At 41.7% G+C, this 25,603-nt stretch overlaps 1 protein-coding gene across 1 annotated transcript in view; it reads right to left on the reverse strand.

Moving 5' to 3' along the window:
• Positions 1-13,681: 13,681 nt before the first annotated feature.
• Positions 13,682-25,603, reverse strand: part of TRAF4 (TNF receptor associated factor 4) — a 71,964-nt gene continuing 60,042 nt past the window's right edge. The window contains exons 2-7 of the mRNA XM_075335255.1: positions 25,142-25,193; positions 23,679-23,783; positions 21,734-21,895; positions 18,998-19,159; positions 18,678-18,833; positions 13,682-18,416 (exon numbers count right to left, since the gene is read on the reverse strand). Of these exons, the coding sequence (XP_075191370.1) occupies positions 17,784-18,416; positions 18,678-18,833; positions 18,998-19,159; positions 21,734-21,895; positions 23,679-23,783; positions 25,142-25,193 (1,270 nt within the window). The 3' untranslated portion in view covers positions 13,682-17,783. The remainder of the gene's footprint in view (positions 18,417-18,677; positions 18,834-18,997; positions 19,160-21,733; positions 21,896-23,678; positions 23,784-25,141; positions 25,194-25,603) is intronic.

The raw sequence follows: 25,603 nt of genomic DNA on the forward strand, positions 1-25,603 counted from the left end.
TCAATTAATAAATTGCAATACTGAAAATGTGGATTACATAATATAGTACATTTTGTGTAAACTACAGTATGTGGGTTGCATGTCCCATAATTTAAAGAAATGTATTTCTGAACACATCACAGATATCATCAGTTCATCAACAAAGCAATCTCACAGGCATCAAAACATTTAATTATTCATTAAGATTGTACAGCAGCTTGGTGTGATGGAGTTTTGACACCGGTAATAGCCCTGTTATGGAGGACCTATGCCTTTCTCCCCTGATGAGTCCTGCTGAGTGATGAAATGCGTCAGGAGACATATGGGGCACTTTAAGGGGTGGTGATTATAACAGCTGTGGACCGGTGGGAGTCAATGGGTGTTAGGGCAAGATAAACATATATTTGGATCTTGAAGCCTACATTTGACTCCGCCTGTCAAAAATCTGCTGAGACGGATACTGGGATCATCTAAATGGGTGGAATCACTCCTATTTCTGTCATAAAATATGTTATCTGTGAATGAGGGACTTGCATACCGCTTACTAAATTGGACTACTGTCACTGTGTAAGCTTTGTTCTATGTGCATATATAATCCCCGAAGAGGCCCATATTGATATTATTTTTCTTGGACCGCTGTCCCTGTTTAAATATCAATTTGATTTATATATATATTTTATTGGTCTTGGGCCCACACGGTTACCAACGTACATATTGTCTACTATCTGATTGAGATCCTGGATTGGGCTGTGAGCAAAAATAAATGTGTGCAGTGGTGTCTCTTCTGTTCAGAAAGCAGTCTACACCGATATCTGGATGTTCAAGGGCCTGGGCTAAAAATTCCCTACCTTGCGCCTGCCTGTCTATGGAGGTTTAGTCCACCTTACTGTTTTGGGTGCCCCCGTTCCTCGGTGGCTCATATTAAAAGTATGTCAGACTTTTGGGATAAATGCAACTATCCAGATAAGTAATTGGGATTTTCTACATAGGCCCCATTTTTTATATATATATATATATATATATATATATATACACACAGTTAGGTCCAGAAATATTTGGACAGTGACACAAGTTTTGTTATTTTAGCTGTTTACAAAAACATGTTCAGAAATACAATTATATATATAATATGGGCTGAAAGTGCACACTCCCAGCTGCAATATGAGAGTTTTCGCATCCAAATCGGAGAAAGGGTTTAGGAATCATAGCTCTGTAATGCATAGCCTCCTCTTTTTCAAGGGACCAAAAGTAATTGGACAAGGGACTCTAAGGGCTGCAATTAACTCTGAAGGCGTCTCCCTCGTTAACCTGTAATCAATGAAGTAGTTAAAAGGTCTGGGGTTGATTACAGGTGTGTGGTTTTGCATTTGGAAGCTGTTGCTGTGACCAGACAACATGCGGTCTAAGGAACTCTCAATTGAGGTGAAGCAGAACATCCTGAGGCTGAAAAAAAAGAAAAAATCCATCAGAGAGATAGCAGACATGCTTGGAGTAGCAAAATCAACAGTCGGGTACATTCTGAGAAAAAAGGAATTGACTGGTGAGCTTTGGAACTCAAAGAGGCCTGGGCGTCCACGGATGACAACAGTGGTGGATGATCGCCGCATACTTTCTTTGGTGAAGAAGAACCCGTTCACAACATCAACTGAAGTCCAGAACACTCTCAGTGAAGTAGGTGTATCTGTCTCTAAGTCAACAGTAAAGAGAAGACTCCATGAAAGTAAATACAAAGGGTTCACATCTAGATGCAAACCATTCATCAATTCCAAAAATAGACAGGCCAGAGTTAAATTTGCTGAAAAACACCTCATGAAGCCAGCTCAGTTCTGGAAAAGTATTCTATGGACAGATGAGACCAAGATCAACCTGTACCAGAATGATGGGAAGAAAAAAGTTTGGAGAAGAAAGGGAACGGCACATGATCCAAGGCACACCACATCCTCTGTAAAACATGGTGGAGGCAACGTGATGGCATGGGCATGCATGGCTTTCAATGGCACTGGGTTACTTGTGTTTATTGATGACATAACAGCAGACAAGAGTAGCCGGATGAATTCTGAAGTGTACCGGGATATACTTTCAGCCCAGATTCAGCCAAATGCCGCAAAGTTGATCGGACGGCGCTTCATAGTACAGATGGACAATGACCCCAAGCATACAGCCAAAGCTACCCAGGAGTTCATGAGTGCAAAAAAGTGGAACATTCTGCAATGGCCAAGTCAATCACCAGATCTTAACCCAATTGAGCATGCATTTCACTTTCTCAAATCCAGACTTAAGACGGAAAGACCCACAAACAAGCAAGACCTGAAGGCTGCAGCTGTAAAGGCCTGGCAAAGCATTAAGAAGGAGGAAACCCAGCGTTTGGTGATGTCCATGGGTTCCAGACTTAAGGCAGTGATTGCCTCCAAAGGATTCGCAACAAAATATTGAAAATAAAAAATTTTTTTTGGGTTTGGTTTATTTGTCCAATTACTTTTGACCTCCTAAAATGTGGAGTGTTTGTAAAGAAATGTGTACAACTCCTACAATTTCTATCAGATATTTTTGTTCAAACCTTCAAATTAAACGTTACAATCTGCACTTGAATTCTGTTGTAGAGGTTTCATTTCAAATCCAATGTGGTGGCATGCAGAGCCCAACTCGCGAAAATTGTGTCACTGTCCAAATATTTCTGGACCTAACTGTATATATATATATATATATATATATATATATATATACATATATGTGAGACTGACCTCTGATCATATGTGTCCTTCATAAGGAATAAAGAGACTATCTGTATAAGTAATTGTTTTTTTTTAAGACCAATTATATATGTGTATGTGTGGGACTGATTCCTGACCACACGTGTCCCTTGTATATCCTAGTCTGACATATGACTGTGTGACTAATTTTCAGCACCTTGCACTGGTGATGGTATTGGGATTGATGAGACAGCGGTAGGGTCTTTTAGGGTGAGCCGCCGAGGAACAGGGGCACCCAAAACAGTAAGGTGGACTAAACCTCTGTAGACAGGCAGGGGCAAGGTAGGGAATTTTTAGCCCTGAACATCCAGATATCGGTGTAGACTGCCTTCTGAACAGAAGTGACACCACTGCACACATTTATTTTTGCTCACAGCCCAGGATCTCATCGTGTGTTCTTTTTGCACTTTATGACATTGTCTGTGACTGTATAAATGGGTATGGTCCCTATGTCTAAATTAATTGATACTATTTTATTAAGATTTAAATAAAATTAATGTTTTAGAGAGTTTTCTTTGGTTTGTAATTGTGACCCTCTACTGATCAGACTTCTATGGTTCTAACTACTATCTGATTGACCTTGCCTTCAGGGATGGTACTTTTGAGCTAAGTTTTTGTGATACTATTGCCATTTTGTGTGGGCATTCGTGCATGTGCATTTCTATAGGGCAAATTCCCTTGGTATTTTATTAGGGTTCAGGTACTCCTGCACGATAAATTATAAATTTTATTATACTAATAAAGGTTAAGTTTTACCCTATTCCTCACTTTGGTGCTATAGCTAATTCATCAAGTTAGATCAACTTCACATTCGTGGCTACATGGCATTAAAATGTGATCAAATGTAATATAGGTGTAGATCTCAGGAGACTTTTTCTTACCAGGGAGGCCTTTTGGTTCTATCACCCACCCAGGTACAAGTGCCCCCCAACGCTCGCAATCTGCATAGGGAGATTATGTTTCTTTGTTGAATATTACTTATATTGTATTATTAATTGTGGGATCTTTATATACATAACATTCATTTATTTATTGATTTCTTGATATCCACGATTGACATACATTTATGAAATCCACTTTCTTCTGTATTGTAACTATTCGACATAGTGCTCTCTTTCATTAGTTAATGTCGTGTTTTTTAGACCTGATTTTATAGTGGCAATCTTTGAATATTGCTATATCCATGGGCATCCATACTCATTTATGCAGTGTCTTTTGTTACTGCATATCTCTGGATGTAGGGGCAAACAAATTTTACTATATTATGGTAGGGCGTGTCGGTCTTTATTTAATAAATGTTCACTATGCTGTCTGTGTAGCCTTTCAAAAATGAAGACACGCAGGGCTGTATACTAAATGATCCTTTATGGAGATAAGTGGGTATACTGCAGTTTTTCCATCTGAAGTTTTTTCCATATGTACAGTTGTGCTCAAAAGTTCACATACCCCGGCAGATTTTTTGCTTTCATGGCCTTTTTCAGAGAATATGAATGATAACACAAAATCTTTTTTTCTACTCATGGTTAGTGGTTGGGTGAAGCCATTTATTGTCAAACTACTGCGTTTTCTCTTTTTAAATCATAATGACAACCAAAAACATCCAAATGACCCTGATCAAAAGTTCACATACCCCAGTTGTTAATAACGTGTATTGCCCCCTATAACATCAATGAGAGCTTGAAGTCTTTTGTGGTAGTTGTGGATGAGACTCTTTATTTTCTCAGATGGTAAAGCTGCCCATTCTTCTTTGCAAAAAACCTCCCGTTCCTTTGAATTCCTGGGCTTTCTTACATGAACTGCGCGCTTGAGTTCTCCCCAGAATGGCTCAATCATATTGAGGTCAGGAGACTGAGATGGCCACTCCAGAACCTTCACTTTGTTCTACTTTAGCCCAACCCTTTTGTAGCCAAAATCACTGAGGTATGTGAACTTTTGATCAGGGTCATTTGGATGTTTTTTGTTGTCATTATGATTTAAAAAGAGAAAACAGTAGTTTGACAATAAATAGCTTCACCCAACCACTAACCAGGAGTGGAAAAAAACATTTTTGTGTTATCATTCATATTCTCTTAAAAAAAGCCAAGAAAAAGCAAAAAATCTGCCGGGGTATGTAAACTTTTGAGCAACTGTATGTAGTGGAAAGTCAGTTTTTGCTCCAATCACGGAAAATATTTATTTCAGGCTGAAAAAAATCCAGGAAATGTAGTGAATTAAACTCTTTTCTTACAGGTATGGTTCCACTTGTGTTTTGCACGGGCGAGTACAATTCGCTAAAACATGGTGACGACCCAGGATTACAATATGGTAGCGATCGAGTCTCTCTGATCCCATTACAGAGACCGGATCGCCAGAGAGAGGGTAAGCGATTCCTCTTCCTGCCTTCTGAATGCTGCGATAACACTGATCGCAGCATTCAGGGAGTTAAACAGCCGGTATCGGTGCGGGCACCGCTCCAGGCAGTGAGAGCCGGGTTCCGGCTGTAACATCAGCTGGAGATCCGGCAGTGATCGTGGGGGTACAGTGCCTGAACCCCCCGCAATCGTATTAATAAAAAAAGCCCCAAAAAGCAGAAAAAAAGACAAGTGAAAAAACATGCAAGCGCAATAAAAAAAAATGCACTTTTTCAACTGCTTTTTTCCTGCCAAAACATGCTTTTTGTGTGCAGAAAAGAAGCACTTAAAAAAGCAATGTCGGCACATATGGTAGCTTTTTTTATTACCATAAGAAGACCTAGGCCAGGGGTCTCAACTCAGTTGGGTGTACAGGCTGCACATAGAAAAAAAAATTGAGGGGCCGCATTCTTTGCAGGACAAAGTGACATTTGTAGTGATTCCATGTTTTTTTTTCTATTCACCTTTGGATAACTTTTTTTGAACATTTTTTGCTTCTTTATTATAACAAACCTGCACTTATTTGGTTAGCTTTTATATATATATATATATATATATATACAGTGCCTACAAGTAGTATTCAACCCCCTGCAGATTTAGCAGGTTTGATAAGATGCAAATAAGTTAGAGCCTGCAAACTTCAAACAAGAGCAGGATTTATTAACAGATGCATAAATCTTACAAACCAACAAGTTATGTTCTTCAGTTAAATTTTCAACATAAAAGTGTGGGTCAATTATTATTCAATAAAGCAGGAGAGAAGCAAAGTCCTGCACCACCGCAGATTACCTGCAATATCGCTTGCGGTACCGCCTGTGCCTGTGCTCGGGTGGAGAGCCTGGAGGGTCCGACGATCCAAGAGCGGGGTGCTGGTCATAAGGCAAGGTCCATTGATGAAGCGTGAGAGTAGAAAGAGACCGCACTCAATCCGCTGTGAAGGATATCTTTATTCAAACACGTGCAGAGTGGAGGGCTGGAGACACACTGTGAGCTGGCTCCTCAAGAATGGACGACAGCTGTTTCGCCCAAATTGGGCTTCCACAGGTCCACATGTGGAGCTACGGCTACACCCCTTTTAAAGGAGTGCTCACAGATTGCCCCAGACCACATAAAAACAAATAGGAGATTTGTGTATGCATATAAAATACATGTATCCATTTCCATGCATGAATTTACAACAAATTTAAACATATAAAAGAACACACTTAAATAAAATGAAGCAATGGGTGATAGACAGGCAGAACTATCATAGGAACACAGATAGATCCACACGATCGTTTAACCCTTGGGGGCCCTGTGCCCCATAATTAATAATCAACCTAGCCTCCTCTTGTAGCAACAATTTGTGCAGGTCGCCCCCCTTCAAAGGGAGGGAGACCTTTTTAAGGCCGGCAAAACGCAAAATATCGGGGTCACCATCATGACAATCTTGGATATGGGAAATTAATCTGGGGGAACCTTTCCCTGATGTTATCGAACTGTAATGTTCCCTGAATCGCACATATAAGCATCTTATAGTTTTGCCTATGTAGAACCTGCCACAAGGGCAGAGCACTACATAGACCACAAACTTGGTTTTACACGAAATGAATTGATGGACAGTGTGCAAGTGCGGGCCGACTTGTACGGAGCGACCTTTTAAATGCTGGCTGCAAAAACGACACTGACCGCACCGGTAATTCCCTGGTGGGCAGCATTTGTCTAGCCAGGTTGTCGAATTGGTAAGTCTGTTCCTCACAAGTCTGTCCCGCAAATTGCCGCATCGTCTGAACGATACCAAAGGATTGGACATTGTCCTATCAGATAAAGCCGGATCATTCCTCAAGATGTGCCAATTTCTGCAAAGAGCAGTTCTAATGGCATGCTCCAGAGGTCCAAATTTGAAATTAAAGACAAACCTACCCAAATTGTCAACACATTTTCTGGTGCGGTTTTTACGGACAGACGTGGCGCCGTCTGATCTAGCTCTCTCACAGGCTGAATCAATCAGTTTTTTTGGGTAACCTCTTTGATGCAATCTAATCTTCAACTCCTGAGATTGTTGAAAAAAAGATTCCTCTGAACTGTTTGCTCTACGTACTCTCAGGAATTGGCTGTAGGGCAAACCCGTCTTAATGTGGAGTGGGTGAGCACTTTGATAATGAAGAAGGGAATTAGATGCCGTCGGCTTTCTGAACAATGTGTTGACAATTTGGGTAGGTTTGTCTTTAATTTCAAATTTGGACCTCTGGAGCATGCCATTAGAACTGCTCTTTGCAGAAATTGGCACATCTTGAGGAATGATCTGGCTTTATCTGATAGGACAATGTCCAATCCTTTGGTATCGTTCAGACGATGCGGCAATTTGCGGGACAGACTTGTGAGGAACAGACTTACCAATTCGACAACCTGGCTAGACAAATGCTGCCCACCAGGGAATTACCGGTGCGGTCAGTGTCGTTTTTGCAGCCAGCATTTAAAAGGTCGCTCCGTACAAGTCGGCCCGCACTTGCACACTGTCCATCAATTCATTTCGTGTAAAACCAAGTTTGTGGTCTATGTAGTGCTCTGCCCTTGTGGCAGGTTCTACATAGGCAAAACTATAAGATGCTTATATGTGCGATTCAGGGAACATTACAGTTCGATAACATCAGGGAAAGGTTCCCCCAGATTAATTTCCCATATCCAGGATTGTCATGATGGTGACCCCGATGTTTTGCATTTTGCCGGCCTTAAAAAGGTCTCCCTCCCTTTGAAGGGGGGCGACCTGCACAAATTGTTGCTACAAGAGGAGGCTAGGTTGATTATTAATTATGGGGCACAGGGCCCCCAAGGGTTAAACGATCGTGTGGATCTATCTGTGTTCCTATGATAGTTCTGCCTGTCTATCACCCATTGCTTCATTTTATTTAAGTGTGTTCTTTTATATGTTTAAATTTGTTGTAAATTCATGCATGGAAATGGATACATGTATTTTATATGCATACACAAATCTCCTATTTGTTTTTATGTGGTCTGGGGCAATCTGTGAGCACTCCTTTAAAAGGGGTGTAGCCGTAGCTCCACATGTGGACCTGTGGAAGCCCAATTTGGGCGAAACAGCTGTCGTCCATTCTTGAGGAGCCAGCTCACAGTGTGTCTCCAGCCCTCCACTCTGCACGTGTTTGAATAAAGATATCCTTCACAGCGGATTGAGTGCGGTCTCTTTCTACTCTCACGCTTCATCAATTATTATTCAACCCCTAGGTTTAATATTTTGTGGAATAACCCTTGTTTGTAATTACAGCTAATAATCGTCTTTTATAAGACCTGATCAGGCCGGCACAGGTCTCTGGAGTTATCTTGGCCCACTCCTCCATGCAGATCTTCTCCAAGTTATCTAGGTTCTTTGCGTGTCTCATGTGGACTTTAATCTTGAGCTCCTTCCACAAGTTTTCAATTGGGTTAAGGTCAGGAGACTGACTAGGCCACTGCAACACCTTGATTTTTTCCCTCTTGAACCAGGCCTTGGTTTTCTTGGCTGTGTGCTTTGGGTCGTTGTCTTGTTGGAAGATGAAATGACGACCCATCTTAAGATCCTTGATGGAGGAGCGGAGGTTCTTGGCCAAAATCGCCAGGTAGGCCGTGCTATCCATCTTCCCATGGATGCGGACCAGATGGCCAGGCCCCTTGGCTGAGAAACAGCCCCACAGCATGATGCTGCCACCACCATGCTTGACTGTAGGGATGGTATTCTTGGGGTCGCATGCAGTGCCATCCAGTCTCCAAACGTCACGTGTGTGGTTGGCACCAAAGATCTCGATCTTGGTCTCATCAGACCAGAGAACCTTGAACCAGTCTGTCTCAGAGTCCTCCAAGTGATCATGAGCAAACTGTATACGAGCCTTGACATGACGCTTTGAAAGTAAAGGTACCTTACGGGCTCGTCTGGAACGGAGACCATTGCGGTGGAGTACGTTACTTATGGTATTGACAGAAACCAATGTCCCCACTGCCATGAGATCTTCCCGGAGCTCCTTCCTTGTTGTCCTTGGGTTAGCCTTGACTCTTCGGACAAGCCTGGCCTCGGCACGGGTGGAAACTTTTAAAGGCTGTCCAGGCCGTGGAAGCCTTCCACTTCCGGATGATGCTCCCAACAGTGGAGACAGGTAGGCCCAACTCCTTGGAAAGGGTTTTGTACCCCTTGCCAGCCTTGTGACCCTCCACGATCTTGTCTCTGATGGCCTTGGAATGATCCTTTGTCTTTCCCATGTTGACCAAGTATGAGTGCTGTTCACAAGTTTGGGGAGGGTCTTAATTAGTCAAAAAAGGCTGGAAAAAGAGATAATTAATCCAAACATGTGAAGCTCATTGTTCTTTGTGCCTGAAATACTTAATACTTTAGGGGAACGAAACAGAATTCTTCTGGTTTGAGGGGTTGAATAATAAATGACCCTCTGAATAAACTTTTCACAATTTAAAAAAAAAAAAAAAAAAAAAAAAAAGAAATAACATTCTTTTTTGCTGCAGTGCATTTCACACTTCCAGGCCGATCTACAGTCCAAATGTCACAATGCCAAGTTAATTCCGAATGTGTAAACCTGCTAAATCTGCAGGGGGTTGAATACTACTTGTAGGCACTGTATATGCACACACACAGTATATATACTGTGTGTGTGTATATATATATATATATATATATATATATACAGTGTATATATATATATATATATATATATATATATATATATAAAATAAAAATATGCTTACATTTTTTTTTTTCCACATTTTATGACCTTCTTCTACTATGGTTTTAAAATTAGCAGCATCATATAGTAATCTTAGCCAACATTTTACAGTAACGTCCCCCATCCGTGTGCCCTGTAGTAAGGTGCTCATCTTTGTAGTATTGTGCCCATCCTTGTGCCCTGTAGTATTGTGCTCAGAAGTATTGTGCCAAGTAGTATTGTGCTCATCCTTATAAAATTGTGCCCATCTTTGTGTCCTGTAGTATTGTGCCCAGTACTATGTGCTCATCCTTGTAGTATTGTGCCCATCCTTGTACCCTGTAATATTGTGCCCTGCAGTATTGTGCTCATCCTTGTAGCATAGAGACCATCTTTGTGCCCTGTAGTATTGTGCTCATCCTTGTAGTATTGTTCCCATCCTTGTGCCCTATAGTATTGTGCCCATGCTTGTACCCTGTAGTATTGGGCTCATCCTTGTGCCCTGTAGTATTGTGCCCATCCTTCTGCCCTGTAGTACTGGGCTCATCCTTTTGCCCATTAGTATTGGGCTCATGCTTTTGCCCTGTAGTATTGTGCCCATCCTTTAGTAATACGCAAAAAAAAAAAAAAATATCCTCACCTTTCCTCCATTCCCTCTTATTAGGCTGTGTGCCCACAATCAGTGTTTGCAGAGTTTTGGATGCAGCATGTTGCAACGCTGACCCCCAGCATAAGGCCTCAATCGTTACGGGGTCTGCGGGCCGCAACAAGCAGCTTCAGGGGCCGCATGGCCCGCGTGTTTGAGGCCTCTGAATTAGGCTAATGTGGCACCCTGGACTAGCCAGGTCGTCACAAGTAACACACACACACTCCCACCCCCTAGACAGTTACATTAGCCAGACACAAAACCCTTGTTGCCTCCCTCCAGGGTCTGATGTCTACACCAGGTGGGGCGGAGCCAGGCGGTTGGCCCCACCCACTGAGGAGTTCACAGGCCTGGAAGCGGGAAAAGGAGCAGTTTAGTCCAGGAGGTTGAAGTGAGAGGAGTGAAGTGGAGAGTGTCTGAGTTTGTGGCCCAGGCACTGACAACAAGGTTGGCAGACGGTGGTGGCAGTCTGCAGGAGTGGTGGATCAACGCGGAACCGTAGGACCGGGGTCCGGCGGTGGCCCGCCGGTACCGACCGGGGAGCGAAGTGAATCTAGCACACACAGGCAGAGCCATCAGACCCCAACTAAGCTTGGAGCCGCCGTCAACAGTCAAATCCCAGTGTGACAGGAACCCCCGGGGTTCCCTAACAACCAAGTCCCGATTGAAGGCAACCGCTCACACCGTGAGGACATACAGCCACCGCCACTGGCTAGAAGTCCAAGGGCCAGCGCCTGCGGGCAAAACGGGCTCCTCTGGCATCCATACACCGGGGAGCGGACTACCGTTGGGAAGCCATTGGAGTCAACACAGTACACAAAGGTGCAGGGAGAGACAGCCACCATCACCTGTCCGGGGAGAGACACTGCAGCCGGCTGCGGGACCTGTCCATCCAGCAGTTTGGTTTACCGGAGACTTTGTACATCTATTGCTGAGTGAGTACACCCGTGCCATCCGGCACCGCGCCGCACCAACTCCTACCCACGGAGGGGGAAAACAACATCCCAGCTGCTCCCTACCATCGCTCCCGGGATCCCCGTCACCAGCAGCGGTGGTGCCCATCTTCACCACGTGCGTGGCGTCACGGACTAAATCCCCAAACCAACCGCCCCCTTTTCACTCACGGTCGAGGAGTGCCGCTCGAGTCCCCGGATCCGGCCCACCGCTCGAGCCACCAAGCAGCAGCGCTGGACCAGAGCGTTAGCGAGCGCAGCGCCCCGCCGCCCGCGACACTAACATCTCAATGACGCTGTACTAACTACTGTTTTATTCTTGTTGCATTTCTATTCTTTATCTACAAGGACAAAGGTAGCGCGGTAATATTTGTTATTCATTTTAATCTCTATCACACCTGGTGGGTCATCACACAGAACTCATCACATCACCGCAAGAGCACACATCTATTCTTGCAGGCACCTAAATACCATTTAGTGCATTTTGCACTTCAGCGACCTCCAGTTTTATTCACTTCTTCGCCTTTTGATTATCATTTTCTGAATGATCTATAGTCCCCAATATAAATATTCCCTCTCCCCTACCTCTTCACACCACCCATTGATAAAACTAGAGAGAAAGGATAGACGGCAACATAATGACTTACTGATGAAAGGTGTTATTTCCGCACTGAGTCATTATCCGTCACTTCAATGTCTGTATTTAGAAAAGTTGACATGACACATGCGATAATTACATTATCAGCTTCCAGAAAACAATGAGATCTTTCCAGATATTATAAAAGAGCAAAAATTATAATCAATGGATGTGTCTTGGTAAGAGCGATAAGAAAAGTAGGACGGAAGAAGAAAATATAAAAATAATAAACTGTTCAAAAAGTGGAAAAAGAGAAAAGGACTGATCACGTAACAGTAGTAAATTTTCATTGGTGATGGTGGAGTCTTTTTCCTACTAACAGAACCTTTTGCACTGGTCACCTTATTGCAGCACTGGGCACGTTATTGCTACTTTGACATCTGAGATGAGCATCGTGGTGATTTAACTTGTAGGGACTTGTGATAGAGCGTTTATGAATTGTTTGTTTAAACATTGAAATTATTTATTGCACTTTCTCTCTCTGGTCCGTCTTTTTGTTTAATTGTCTAATTGGGAATTGATTGTTCTCCAATAGATCTAGTTACGATTTATTCCACTGATATTTGACCGTTTACATCTACGGCTTGTGTGTGTTTTTACATACTATATTATCCTTATGCGGCTATTCTGTTTTGTACTGTCAGTTTATGTCATTTGTGTACCACTGATCAGCAGTCTTTATTAAATTCATTTGCACCAAAGACTCTAGTTCTCCCGTTCTTTTGGTTTGTACATTGTAGTGCCTTTCTGCTGACCAGTTTTAAGGACACACAATCAGCAATGCTATTCCTTGGGAAAACACAATTTACATAAACTTGTTTGTTTCACAATATTTGTAGGTTTTAAATTTATTTTTTTTTAATTATGCTCATATACCCAATATGCTCCCATGGCTTAAGTAAACAATACAACTCTGTTAGGCCTGCTTCACGTCTGTGCTTAAAAACAAAAGTTTTGCACTTTTCATGATGTTGGTATGAATGTGCGTCTGTGTATGTATGTTCCGTGTGCTGTTTGGGTGCTATCCGTGTGTGTGTGTGTGCGCTCGCTATCTCTGTGACATCTGGTTAGCACACAAGAGCACAAACTTATATACTTACCTGTTTCTGGTGCTTCTGTCACACTTGCTTCCAGGTCTGCAGTCAGAGCAGTGAATATTCATGAGCATAATGAGTGGGCCCGGAAGCAAGTGTGACAGCAGTGCCAGAGACAGGCAAGTGTAAAAGTACACTTATTTCTCAGTGACATGTTTCCTACGGATCACATCAGTGTGCGGTCCGCGTGACATTCGTGCTGTCAGCAGTAAACAAACATATTGCAGTGTGAAGCATATGGACACGCGTGTGCTCCCCATGGACACACAAACTGAGTCAAAACACAGACGTGTGAGCAAGCCCACTGATTTTAACGTGTCTACGTGTGTCCGTATCTCCGGTACATGTTAAAAGGGACGTCACACATACCGGAGACATGGATGTGTGAAGGTTAAATTACCTAGTTTCTATAAAGTCATTGAATATCTACCTAATCAGGAAAATAATTTCTATTTTGACTTGTACAGTACAACTGAATACATTGGCACTTTTAGAAATAATTGAAATAAGCACTTACAAATTAAATGATCACAAAAAACCCATAGAATTTTCATCATGGAGAGGATTTATTATACAAAAGTATAAAGGCAATCAGTTGCCCCTCCAACAAATACATTAATTCTTCATTCAGCACAGATAGTTTAGACAATAAATAATTAATAAGAAAAATAAGAATAATTCAGACACGTTACATAACACGGATGATGCGGGTATCAGTGCCATCTCACAGTGTTCCACGATCTGCAATTCCTAACAGGATCCAGATTGGTTTGCGATAAACAGATCATTGCCACATAGCACCACCACCCCGGACAGGTCTCCCCGGTAGCCCTACCATATTGGACAGCACATAGAAGATCCAAGCCTATTGTCATTATACTATTGGCACTTGGTAGGTACATTGGTCAATATGTAATGAGTTTTAAGGGATTGGGGGGGTTCACATATTTTAATATATTAATATTTTATAATTTTTTTTATATATAAACACAATTTGTATATCTACTGAGGAAAGAATATGGCTATCTTATCCAAGATACTCGTGTGCATCATGTCCTTCTCCACGTCAGCACATCATGCCTAAATGGGGTCTATGGGGGGGTAGGGGGGCACATCATATTTCTACATTATTTTACAACAATGACTTAATACAGAGTAATAGAACTACACTTGTTATATCACGTTGTTTACATTTTTCTAATTTTTGTGGCCAATAACATATATAAAAGGTAGATACAGCGGATTCATAGTCACAACCATGAACACTGAAAGGAAATTATAAAATAGACATTTTGAAAAGGTCTATAAAAAAAAAAAAAGTGAAAATAAGACTTTTTGTTTATTTTACAAAGACTGGAATGTGTCAGTAATATGGAGAACTTCTTTAGGGGATTTAAAGGTTTATGCACAGTTAAATGCAATGATCAAATGGGGTACTGATCCAGTATTTTGAAAAAATGTTCTGTTCACTGGAAATGTAGAGGAAACTCTGGAATATCCTGAATAATACACGAGGCACTGACTTATTGTATATACACAAGACCAGATAAAACTGCATTCTCCTCCATTCTGTACACCAAATGGCCTCCTGATTGCTTGCTAGAAAATTTCTCAAGGTATTTAGACTGTACAATCTGCCCATTGCTTTCTCATCCAATTCTCAAAGTGACATATGAAGGACCTGAGGAAAATTCTGTAAGAACTAAAGTGTATGTGATCCTCTGAGATCTACATATTTGGATAGAGCATTTGTGAAATTTTCTAAAAGGCCAATAAGTAAGCAAATATTATCAAAGGTGAAATTAGTATCATAGTCTAATGCTTATTAAAGGAAATCAGTCAGCAGGTTTTTGTTATGTAATCTGACAGCAACCTAATGTAGGGGCAGAGACCCTGATTCCATCGATGTGTCACTTAGATCACAGTTTTCTCTACTGTGGATATAGCAGAGCGCGGATTACTGAGCTCTTTATAATCCACACTACTGATTGGCAGCTTTCTGTGTACGCTGTATATTGACAGAAAGCTGATAATTAGTGATAAAGGTGTGGTTGGACTAGGAGGCATGAGACACCTAGCCCTGTAGTGATAAGCGAAGGCTGAGAACACACTTGATTTTCTAGAAATAGCAAAATGCAGCCCAGTAAGTGACACTGGAATCAGGCTTTTTCCCACTACAGGATGATGCTCTCAGTTTACATAGCAAAAATCTGCTGACAGATTCTCTTTAAAGAGAACCAACCACCAGGATTTTGCTATATAATAATATAATAATAATATTTATTCATTTATATAGCGCTATTAATTCCACAGCGCTTTACATACATTTGTAGCACTGTCTCCATTGGGGCTCACAATCTAGAGTCCCTAACTGTATGTCTTTGGAGTGTGGGAGGAAACCGGAGTACCCGGAGGAAACCCACGCAAACACGGGGAGAACATACAAACTCCTTGCAGATATTGTCCATGGTGGGATTTGAACCCAGGACTCCAGGCACTAGGGTGCTGTATCCAAGCAAACCTTTTGTTGATAGATCGGATGCTTGATTGCTGAAATATCTGTAATCAGAGTTTCAAAAATGCACTGCACTTTGATTGACATGTGCAGCGGTGCGGCACTTTGTGGGTCAGGTCCTTGGTGTAAATCCCTCCTCCTGCATACTCTATGGTGTATCCCCTTTTGTTTATTTAAATATCGCACCACACCACCTTTGCTGCTGTTGGCGACGCATGCGCATTGCCACAGTAATGCTGTCTTAATTAAAATAGCGCCAGAGACCGCGCATGCGCCTGCTGTGATCTCCGGTGCCATTTTAATGAAGAAAGTGTGTAGAAGACTATGAGAGGCATTGGCGCATGCACAGATTTATTTTTTTACATCTGCGCATGCGCCCATGCCGCACTTAGTCTTCAACACAGTGACTTCAATAAAATGGTGCCGAGATCGAGGTACTCCGGCGCCATTTCAATGAAGACATCATCACTGTAGCAATGCGCATGCGCTGGCAAGAGCAGCAATGGCGGTACAGAGTGACATTTAAATAAAGAAAAGGCGTCAAGATATTTCCGTAACCAAGCATCGGAACGTTCTACAAAAGGTATGCTTGGATTCAGCATCTTACTGCCAGTATGGCACTGGCTTACTTCATATAGCAAAATCCTGGTGGTTGATTCCCTTTAATCTCAATTTTCTTGTATCAGTGGCCAAAAATAATAGGTTTTATGGCCAAAATGGATAACACTACAACCATTCTATATTGGCTCATTACTTTGTGCTTAGGGTCTGCTGGTGTCCTGGTGAATGAAGAGTTGTCAAGAAAGAAATGTAGTCTTCACTGCGTGGGTCATGTGTCCACATTAACGATACAGATTGTAAGGTTTCTTAGAAATGTAATTACAAAATGTAGGTCCCTATTTGGAGGACAGTCACTCTTGTGATGCTCAATGTCCAGGGTAATGTCATTACGGCAGGAGAGGCCATGCTGTGCGCGTGTCCCAGACAGTTAATTCACTACAGGATTTTATTCACTGAAATGTACAGAGCTGCGCGGCTCACCTCAGAGACATCACATCAAACAGAACATTCTCATCATACAGTAATCAGTAACAGAATAACCCAGCTAAGAAATCATTAGAATCAATTCCCAACGCTGTCCAGTACGTATCATTATCAAACTGTCAATTACAAAAATGAGTAAAAAGGCTATAAAATGCGAGTAAAAAAATTGCTGTTGCTCAGAATACAAATGGACTGAACCTGACGGCCACATTGGGTGACAAAAAAGGGCCTCGAGACTCCCGTCGGTTTGTCATTTGACGTGCGTGTTATGAGTGCACTTATTGGCCTATGTCTTTTTGTAAACCCTTGGACCCATAGTAGCCATATAATTCACTTAGGCTAAAAGTTACACATGCTTCTTTGCATGTTTGCGAGCACCACAAACACCCCTGAGGTAGACCCGTCTCTGTTGTATTGCATGGGGTACACCTCACAGTCCTATCTCCTTGGTTGGACACTTTGGCTTTATGTTAGCACCCGAAATTTAGTTTTGCTTTTAGGTGCTGACCTCACAAACACCTCAAGAGCCTGAAAAGGACCCTTTTTTTGCAGCTCCAGTTCTCCTGTTTCTCCACAATGTTCAGCAATCTATTGCACTGTAAGTCCACAAAAAAAAAAACAGCATTGTGAGATGCAAAGAAACATCCTCTATACAGGCTCCCCGGTCGTTGCCAATGAAAGGTGCCAGATGACAATACAGTCCCAGTTTTGGAGGAGCTGTTACGTGGTTGCCAAAAGAGAAGAACAAGTTTGAACTTTTGGTCACAGACTTTTACAGTTTTGGAACATCATCTCCAGAAAAGGTATAAATGGTTTAAAAAACCATTGTCATCTCCCAAAAAAATGATTCATTGTTTTTGATAACCATCTTCGTATCTCCAAGGCTTCACAGTTGACTTGGTCATATAAACTCAAAAAAGACAATTTACACTTACGGGAGGACAAAACAGCTGTACCTCTTTTGTAACCATCCTCCTTATTCAAGCTATGCCATCTTAGGTAGTGGTACAACTCAAGAACTGAAACTGGAGAAAACACTACTTATTAGTGTGATAACAAAGATCCTCTCGTAAAAGTCCACGCATTTCAATTATGCAATGATTTTCTGGGGAATATCCACTGATGCCCTAAGGAATACAGCATTATCACGTACATAGTTGCGTTTTCGTATGTCCTCATGAGAGATAAACTTAGGGTATCCAAAGCCAAGGGTGCTTTCATCCAGGGAATTTCGAGAGCCGCTTGGCTTCTGGAAGTTTTTCCAGTTTGGGTCCGGATTAAAGGTTTCTGTAATGTGTTGGGGTTTGGACAAGGAAGGATCACTTTGGTCAAGTAATGAAAAGGTGACACGAAATGAGAAAGGCCATTCTAGTAGGTTGTCATACTCGCCAGGGAGAACTCTTATATACACGGAAAGGTAGCTACCTTCACCGCTGCCGTTACCATTCAAAAATGCAGAAACTTGTAGCTTGTAGCCATATCTGTGTGTATAAAAGGGTGGGCTAAATGATTCAAAGTTGCCCCGGACCTTGGCTTCCTGCAATTTGCGAGAATAGTCGCTGATTTTCCATATGAGTATTCCTTCGCTGCTCACCGACAGTTCCTCCACCTGCTTCCTCAGCTCCACAATCTCCTGCCTTTGTCGGTTTACCAAGGAGGACATCATGCTGAGGTGGGCTCTCATATTTTCTTCTAGATGTCTGCTCATACCAATCTTAGGGCACTGGTGAAAGGGAGGAAAAAAAATACCATTACTTATGATTTGCATCATAATATTAGTACTTCCTACATTTCTCATTTCATGTTGCAAATTGGTAGATGACATTCCTACAACTGTCCCATTTATTTGATCGCGACTTGTGAAATCCATGCACATGCTGCAGCAACTGCCCCATTCAGACGTATGGATTAGTTTCTGGAAGGAGTATGCCATCTGTGATCACACCCTGGTAGAAAGCCACAAAGCATAACATTTCATTCTTACCCTGTGTTTGCAGCCGGATTCCTTAAAAGGACATAGTACTAAAGCAGAACTACAGCTGTCCTTTAGATGCCCACTTAAGTCCTCTCTGGCAACGTTGCCAATGCCACACTGGTTGGGACAGGAGACTGGGTACCGTGGGCACTGAAACTGGTGACTCTGCAAAAAACAGAACACAAGAAAATATTAATTTTAATCACACAGTTGAAACGTGTTATTCAAAATTAATTGAAACTTTTCCTGGAAACAAATTTTTGAAAGCAAAGCAAATTCTATATGCACACATCAAACCGTCCCTGATTATATAATATGCCCGTCGTTACCTGGATAGTGTCGAAAACAAACTCCTTGTTGCAGTACGGGCATGGCTGCGTGCGCTTGGGGCACTCGGACAGTGAGTGCTGTGATAGTACGCGTCTCATCATTCGAGCGCCACACTTGTTCTCACAATACACGCTTTCTTGGGGGCAGGAACCCTGGTGATCCTGGGTTAACATAGAAAACAGAACGAGTTAATGTAAAGAAAAAGATTCCCAGTCTTCTGTGATGAGACAAATGAGTAAGATGTACTCAGCGTGAGAAAGACGAGAGGCATTTAAATGTTTGACACAGCTAATACATCAAAGATTATCGCTCTAAATTGTAAATGTGTAAGTCATTAGCTGAAAATGTGAAATATTAGGCTGAATGCTGAGCTAAGGCAATGTGGTTGACATGAAAAGGGGGATTTTTCTTAAGAGGATCTTGAAAATTGCTTTATAAGTAGATTGCATAAAGTAAAAAACATAGTAACAACTTAGTAATAGTAGAGTCAAGATGTTCAATAAATAGACATTACGGAGTAAAGTGACAAATAACATAAAATCAATGCTACTAATTACACTGTGTATAATAGTGGTAATATGAGGTCTGTCCACTCTTCAATCAGAGAATCAGGATTATCGTTTGGCCACGTTAATAGAAAGCCCAATCAATCCCTTGGCTGTCCGACTTCTGTAGTCAGAATTTCATTATACTATTTAGCCAAAAATTACCACACACTGCCTGGCTAGACGAAACCGCTAAATTCATATGAGGATTTGAAAATTCGTTCAATTGTTTAACCCCTTCACCCCTGGGCAATTTTCCATTTTTCATTTTTGTTTTTATTTTGCTCCCCTTCTTCCGAGAGCCGTAACTTTTTTATTTTTCTGTCAATCTTGCCATATGATGTTTTGTTTTTTTGCAGGACGAGTTGTACTTTTAAATAAAACCATAAGTTTTACCATATAGTGTACTGGAAAATGGCAAAAAAATTCCAAGTGTGGAAAAATTGCAAAAAAAGTGTGATTGTGTGATGGGTTTTGGAATATTTTATTCACAGTGTTTAATATATAGTAAAACTGATCTGGTGGTGTAATGCCTCAGTCAGTACGAGTTCTTGACACCAAACATGTATAGGTTTACTTTCATCTAAGGAGTTTAAAAAAAAAAAAAAATTCAGAAATTTATCCAAAAAAGTGGTGCACTTTTTGCGCCATTTCCGTGGCCCGTAGCGTTCTCATTTTTCAGGATTTGGGGCTCAGTGGCAGCATATTTTTGAGTCTTGAACTGATGTTTTTAATGGTACCATTTTTGCGCAGATGCTACATTTTGATTACCTGTTATTGCATTTTGTGACAACCAAAAAATGATTTTGGCGTTTGGAATTGCCGCTACGCCGTTTGCTGATCAGATTGATTTTACATTTTGACAAATCGGGCATTTCTGAATGCGGCAATACTAAATGTTTGTATATATATATATATATATATATATATATATATATATATATATATATATATATATATATATATATATATATATATATATATATATATATATATATATACATACATATATATATATATACATACATATATATATATATACATATACATATACATATATACATATATATATATATATATATACATATATATATATACATATATATATATACATATATATATATACATATATATATATATATATATATATATATATATATACATATATATATATACATATATATATATACATATATATATATATATATATACATATATATATATACATATATATATATATATATATATATACATATATATATATATACATATATATATATATATACATATATATATATATATATACACATATATATATATATACACATATATATATATATATATATATATATTTTTTTTTTTTAACCGTTTAAAAATTTTCAATGGGGCGAATGGGGGGGGTGATCTAAACTTTTAGGTTTTTTTTAATGTTTTAAAACTTTTTTTTCCCCCTTTTTTTTTTTATTTTACTAACCCCCCTTGGGGGTTATAAGGAGTCTGATCACTGATTCATTTCTGCTGATCAGAGCTGCACAGTTCAGACCAGGAGAAATGCTCGTCTTCTGTTACAGAAAACACTCTGCCGGCTGTAACAGTGAGTCATGATAGCGATAGGAGTCATCACATGACCCTGCGCTACCATGGGAACCATTGGCTCCCCGTGGTCACATCACGGGGCTTCCGATGGCAGCATGTAAGTGCGTGTTACCCGCTATGGCGCTTTAAATCGCTCTGTCACATTATGACAGCTCGATCTAGGGGGTTAACAGGTGTGGGTGGATCGTGGATGCACCTGCACCTGCGAGTCACACATGTTTGCTGCACAAATCCATAAAAATCCAAATTTACATAGATCATTTCGGCACCACATCACACATTAGAGAAACATTGTCCAGACCCACCAATTTCAGCGAGACCAGCCGGCAAATATGTGCATGGAGGCTGACCAACTCAACACCTGATCCTTTGTTTTCTTTAACTGCTGCATAAAAATGCCCATTTGCAGTTTCCATCCCTTTCCCTATTGAAAAAAGCATGCATGCTTGGCTAAACCCAACGTGTATGAGGGGGGGAAGTAATAACTTTTCGCCAAATAAGCCTTTTTGGGCAGCAGCTTTTGAAGGTGTATGGGCACCATGATTGCAGATCAAGGCTACTGAGCCAAACAGATGTAATCTAGTGAACGCTCACCTCATAGGCCTCTCCACTGAAGTCACTGCCGCAGAATTCACAGCGAACCTTGCGCTTCGGGCAGTCATGCTGCATGTGTTCTGGCAAATCTTTGCGAATTAGTTTGGTGCTGCATCGGTTTGGACATGGAATCACATTGAAGGCACAACTGTTGAGATGAGTCTAAGGGGCAAAAATAAAAAAGTGAAAAACTCTAGCCTTTTCCCTAGATTTCACACTGACATTGTGATACTTAGAATGAGGTAGACTAGGTGCTCCTTTAGATACATTACAAAGGCTATCCTATAATAGATGTATAGCTGTATACCAAGACGTTTAAAGGGAACCTGTCAGGTGCAATATGCAACCAGAACCACGAGCAGTTCTGGGTATATATTGCTATTCCCTATATCAAATTGCTGTCCCTGTATCTAATAAAGAGATTATTAGAAAAAGTATTTCTAAAGATCCTTCATTAAATGCTAATGAGGCCAGGAACTAGTTGCAAGGGTGTTACTTCCCTTGGCTAGTCGACCCCCATAGCACGTAAGCACATCCCTGTGGGCGTGCCAACATGCTAATGAATGAGGTATGGTCGCTCTCACCTCTCCTGCCACCGTGTCCGACGCTGGATTTCAGCTCAGTGCGCATGATCAGAAGTCCTGGACTTCCAGTCATGCATACTATTAAACTGGGTGTACGCATCCCAGCTTCAAACTGGTGTAGTGCGAATGACCGGAAGTGCCAGGGACGTGCTCATCGTGCACACGGAGCCGAAAACCAGCAGTGGCAGCAGAGGTGAGAGTGACCATGCCTCTGACGCTGCATAGTCATTAGCATGTTAGCACGCCCACATGGGTGTGCTAACATGCTAGGGGGACCAACTAGCCAAGGGAAGTAACGCCCTTGTGACTAGTCCCTGGCCTCATAAGCATATCATAAAGGATCTTTTGAAATACTTTTTCTAAAGAACGCTTTATGTTTGCTACTAGATCCAGGGACAGTTAGGCAGGGATTAGCAATATGCACCCACAACTGCTCGTGGCTCTGGGTGCATTTTGCACCTAACAGATTAACTTTAATATAGAGGAGGTGCTGATGTAACTAACTAGTAATATTGGGAATAGTATGAAGTTACATTTTTGGTTGAGTAAAAAGTCATTACTCCAAAAAGCTTTTGCATATCAGCACAATGGAGCTCATAGGTTTAAGGCCGCTTTACATGCTACGACATCGCTCAAGCGATCTCGTTGGGGTCACAGAATTTGGGATGCACATCCGGCCGCTTTAGCGATGTCGTTGCGTGTGACACCTATGAGCGATTTTGCATCGTCGCAAAAACAAGCAGAATCGCTAATCGGTGACATCCCCCCTATTCTCAATTATCGTTGCTGCTGCGTGTATGATGTTGTTTGTCGCTCCTGCGGCAGCACACATTGCTATGTGTGACACTGTAGGAATGAGGAACCTCACCTTACCTGCAGCCGCCCGCAATACAGAAGGAAGGAGGTGGGCGGGATGTTACGTCCCGCTCATCTCCGCCCCTCCGCTTCTATTGGGCACCTGCTTAGTGACGTCGCTGTGACGCCGAACGAACCGCCCCCTTAAAAGGGAGGCGGTTCACCGGTTACAGCGACGTCGCTAGGCAGGTAAGTAGCGTGACGGGTCTGAGTGATGTTGTGCACCACGGCCAGCGAATTGCCCGTGTCGCACAACCGATGGAGGCGGGTATGCACGCTAGCAATATCGGTAACGATATCACAGCGTGTAAAGCGGCCTTAAGGCTGCATGGTAATCTTGGCCAACAATTGAAGTATCAAGAGGCAACATCGCAATGTAATGAAACGGATGCGATTACGATATGACAATTTGTGCTGACTACAACACATACGTCGTAAAGTTATGAATATTCTAAAGTTTGAGGCGACTTATCCAGTGTCTCAGCTTTGGTCACCCATCATCTCACCTGGAGTTGTTTTATTTGCCCGCTCCAACGGCAGCCCTCCTCACTATGTATACATCGAATGGACAAGCTGAGCACTTGAGTTTCCAGCTCTCGATCCGGGTAAATCTACTCCACGGATATGTAGGAGAAAAGAAAAACCCTCATAAGACAAAGTGAACAGAGCAGAGCATTATTCCCAGCGAATACATTCTCTAAAAACAATAACGACATTTTCATCAGGGTTGCACCTGCTAGATGCCAAGTGTGACCACCATTATGCCACTGGCAATTGTCCTTGGCCGTGTGTAATAAAACATATATGACAGCTGCCAGCTCAGCTGTGTCTCAATCACTCAACAGGGCATTTGTCGTGGAATTTGCAGAGAGAAAAGAAAGTTGTATTGTGTTGAGACATTCCATCTTCTGTACCGAGCACGTGTGACAGGAAGGGTATACATTTAGGCCAAAAAAGGGGGGGCTGCTTTGTTCTGGAGCTTGTCCGTCACTGGTAGTCCGGATTGACGGAATATATTGAAATCAGCCATTCAGCCTAAAAACTGGTACATAAAGGCATAGTCTCTCCCCTAATGCACTCCCCACAAAGGCCCTTTTCTCCGCTGCATCTTAAAACTGTACCGATGTTGCTTTATCTACAGTCTGTGCTGGGTTTGGCCAGGACGTAAGATACAAAAGCATGGTTTATGCTCCTGATGTGGCTGCATTTAAAAAAGAGCCAGGAACAGACGGGCATTGTTGTGGGATGAAGAGTCTCCGGGGCTCTGTATAGTGGTTCTGGAGAAGTTTTCTTTGGCAGGAGCACCACTGACCGGCACGGATAGGGGCTATTTTTGTAGACAGATCCTCAAGACGAACAAAATTAACTGCTATTATGTAAAGAGATGTGTGTGTTCCCTTTCCGAGACAAACTAAATCTTCTAAGGACTAAAAACACTAGTACTAATGATGTGATCCTTTAGTAGCTGGCATGGTACCTTGTTGTGTAGATATAGCCATTAAAATACTGACCAGTGACAAATAAGTCATTTCTCAGAACAGTCATGAGGGTTACTACCCAGCCGTTCAAGACTCCTGAGAGGCAAAACTTCCAAATTAAACAATAACATATTGTTTGCATATTTACAGCAGCATGATTAGGATGATTTACCATTCTGGAAAGCTGAGTGATTAACTTGTAGGAGCAATATGGTTGTCACTCCCCTCTCGCAGATAGGAAGCCACACATTACATAACACAACTCAAGGTCTGATATTTACTGGCGAGATTTTTGACAATAACATTCATGCATTTGACAGCTGAATGCTCCAGCTCACTGGTAGATAAGATGGCGACCACTATGTTCTGCCTGATTTGTTGTGACATAAACTGCAAGGTGAACTGGAGCGTATCCACCAAGAAAGGAAATAAGAGCACTTCTCTTTCAAGTAGACAAAGCTATTCAGTCTTTGCCTTAAAGTCGTCTTTACCTTTGCATAGTCCAATGGTAGTTGATCTTCTGGACACTTGAAAACTCCTTCACTGCAGACAAAGAGAAAATAAAGTTAAAAGGACCCATGTGGAGACATTGTCTGGCTTATATACCAATGCATTATATCATGCGAGACATTGGCCTGATTCAACATCGTTTTTGCACGTTTTTTTTATGGAATAAAAATTGTAAAAATAGTGACTTTCATTCATGCCTTAGGGTACGTGTCCACGATCAGTGTTTTCAGCGTTTTGGAAGCAGTGTGTTTTGCTGTGTCCAAAATGCTGCTTTGTGCAGTACAAGCACAGTGGATGGGATTTATAGAAATCTGCCCGTGTTTTTTTTCCGCAGCGTAAACTGACCTGTGGTGCGGCTTTTCGAGCCACAGCATGCTTGTGGAGACAAGTGTTCTCCGCGGGAAGAACATAGCAAAAGTCCGCAATGGCCCGGAACCCTGATA

The sequence above is a fragment of the Anomaloglossus baeobatrachus genome, chromosome 2 (assembly GCF_048569485.1).
Source record: "Anomaloglossus baeobatrachus isolate aAnoBae1 chromosome 2, aAnoBae1.hap1, whole genome shotgun sequence".
NCBI classification, from domain to species: domain Eukaryota; kingdom Metazoa; phylum Chordata; class Amphibia; order Anura; family Aromobatidae; genus Anomaloglossus; species Anomaloglossus baeobatrachus.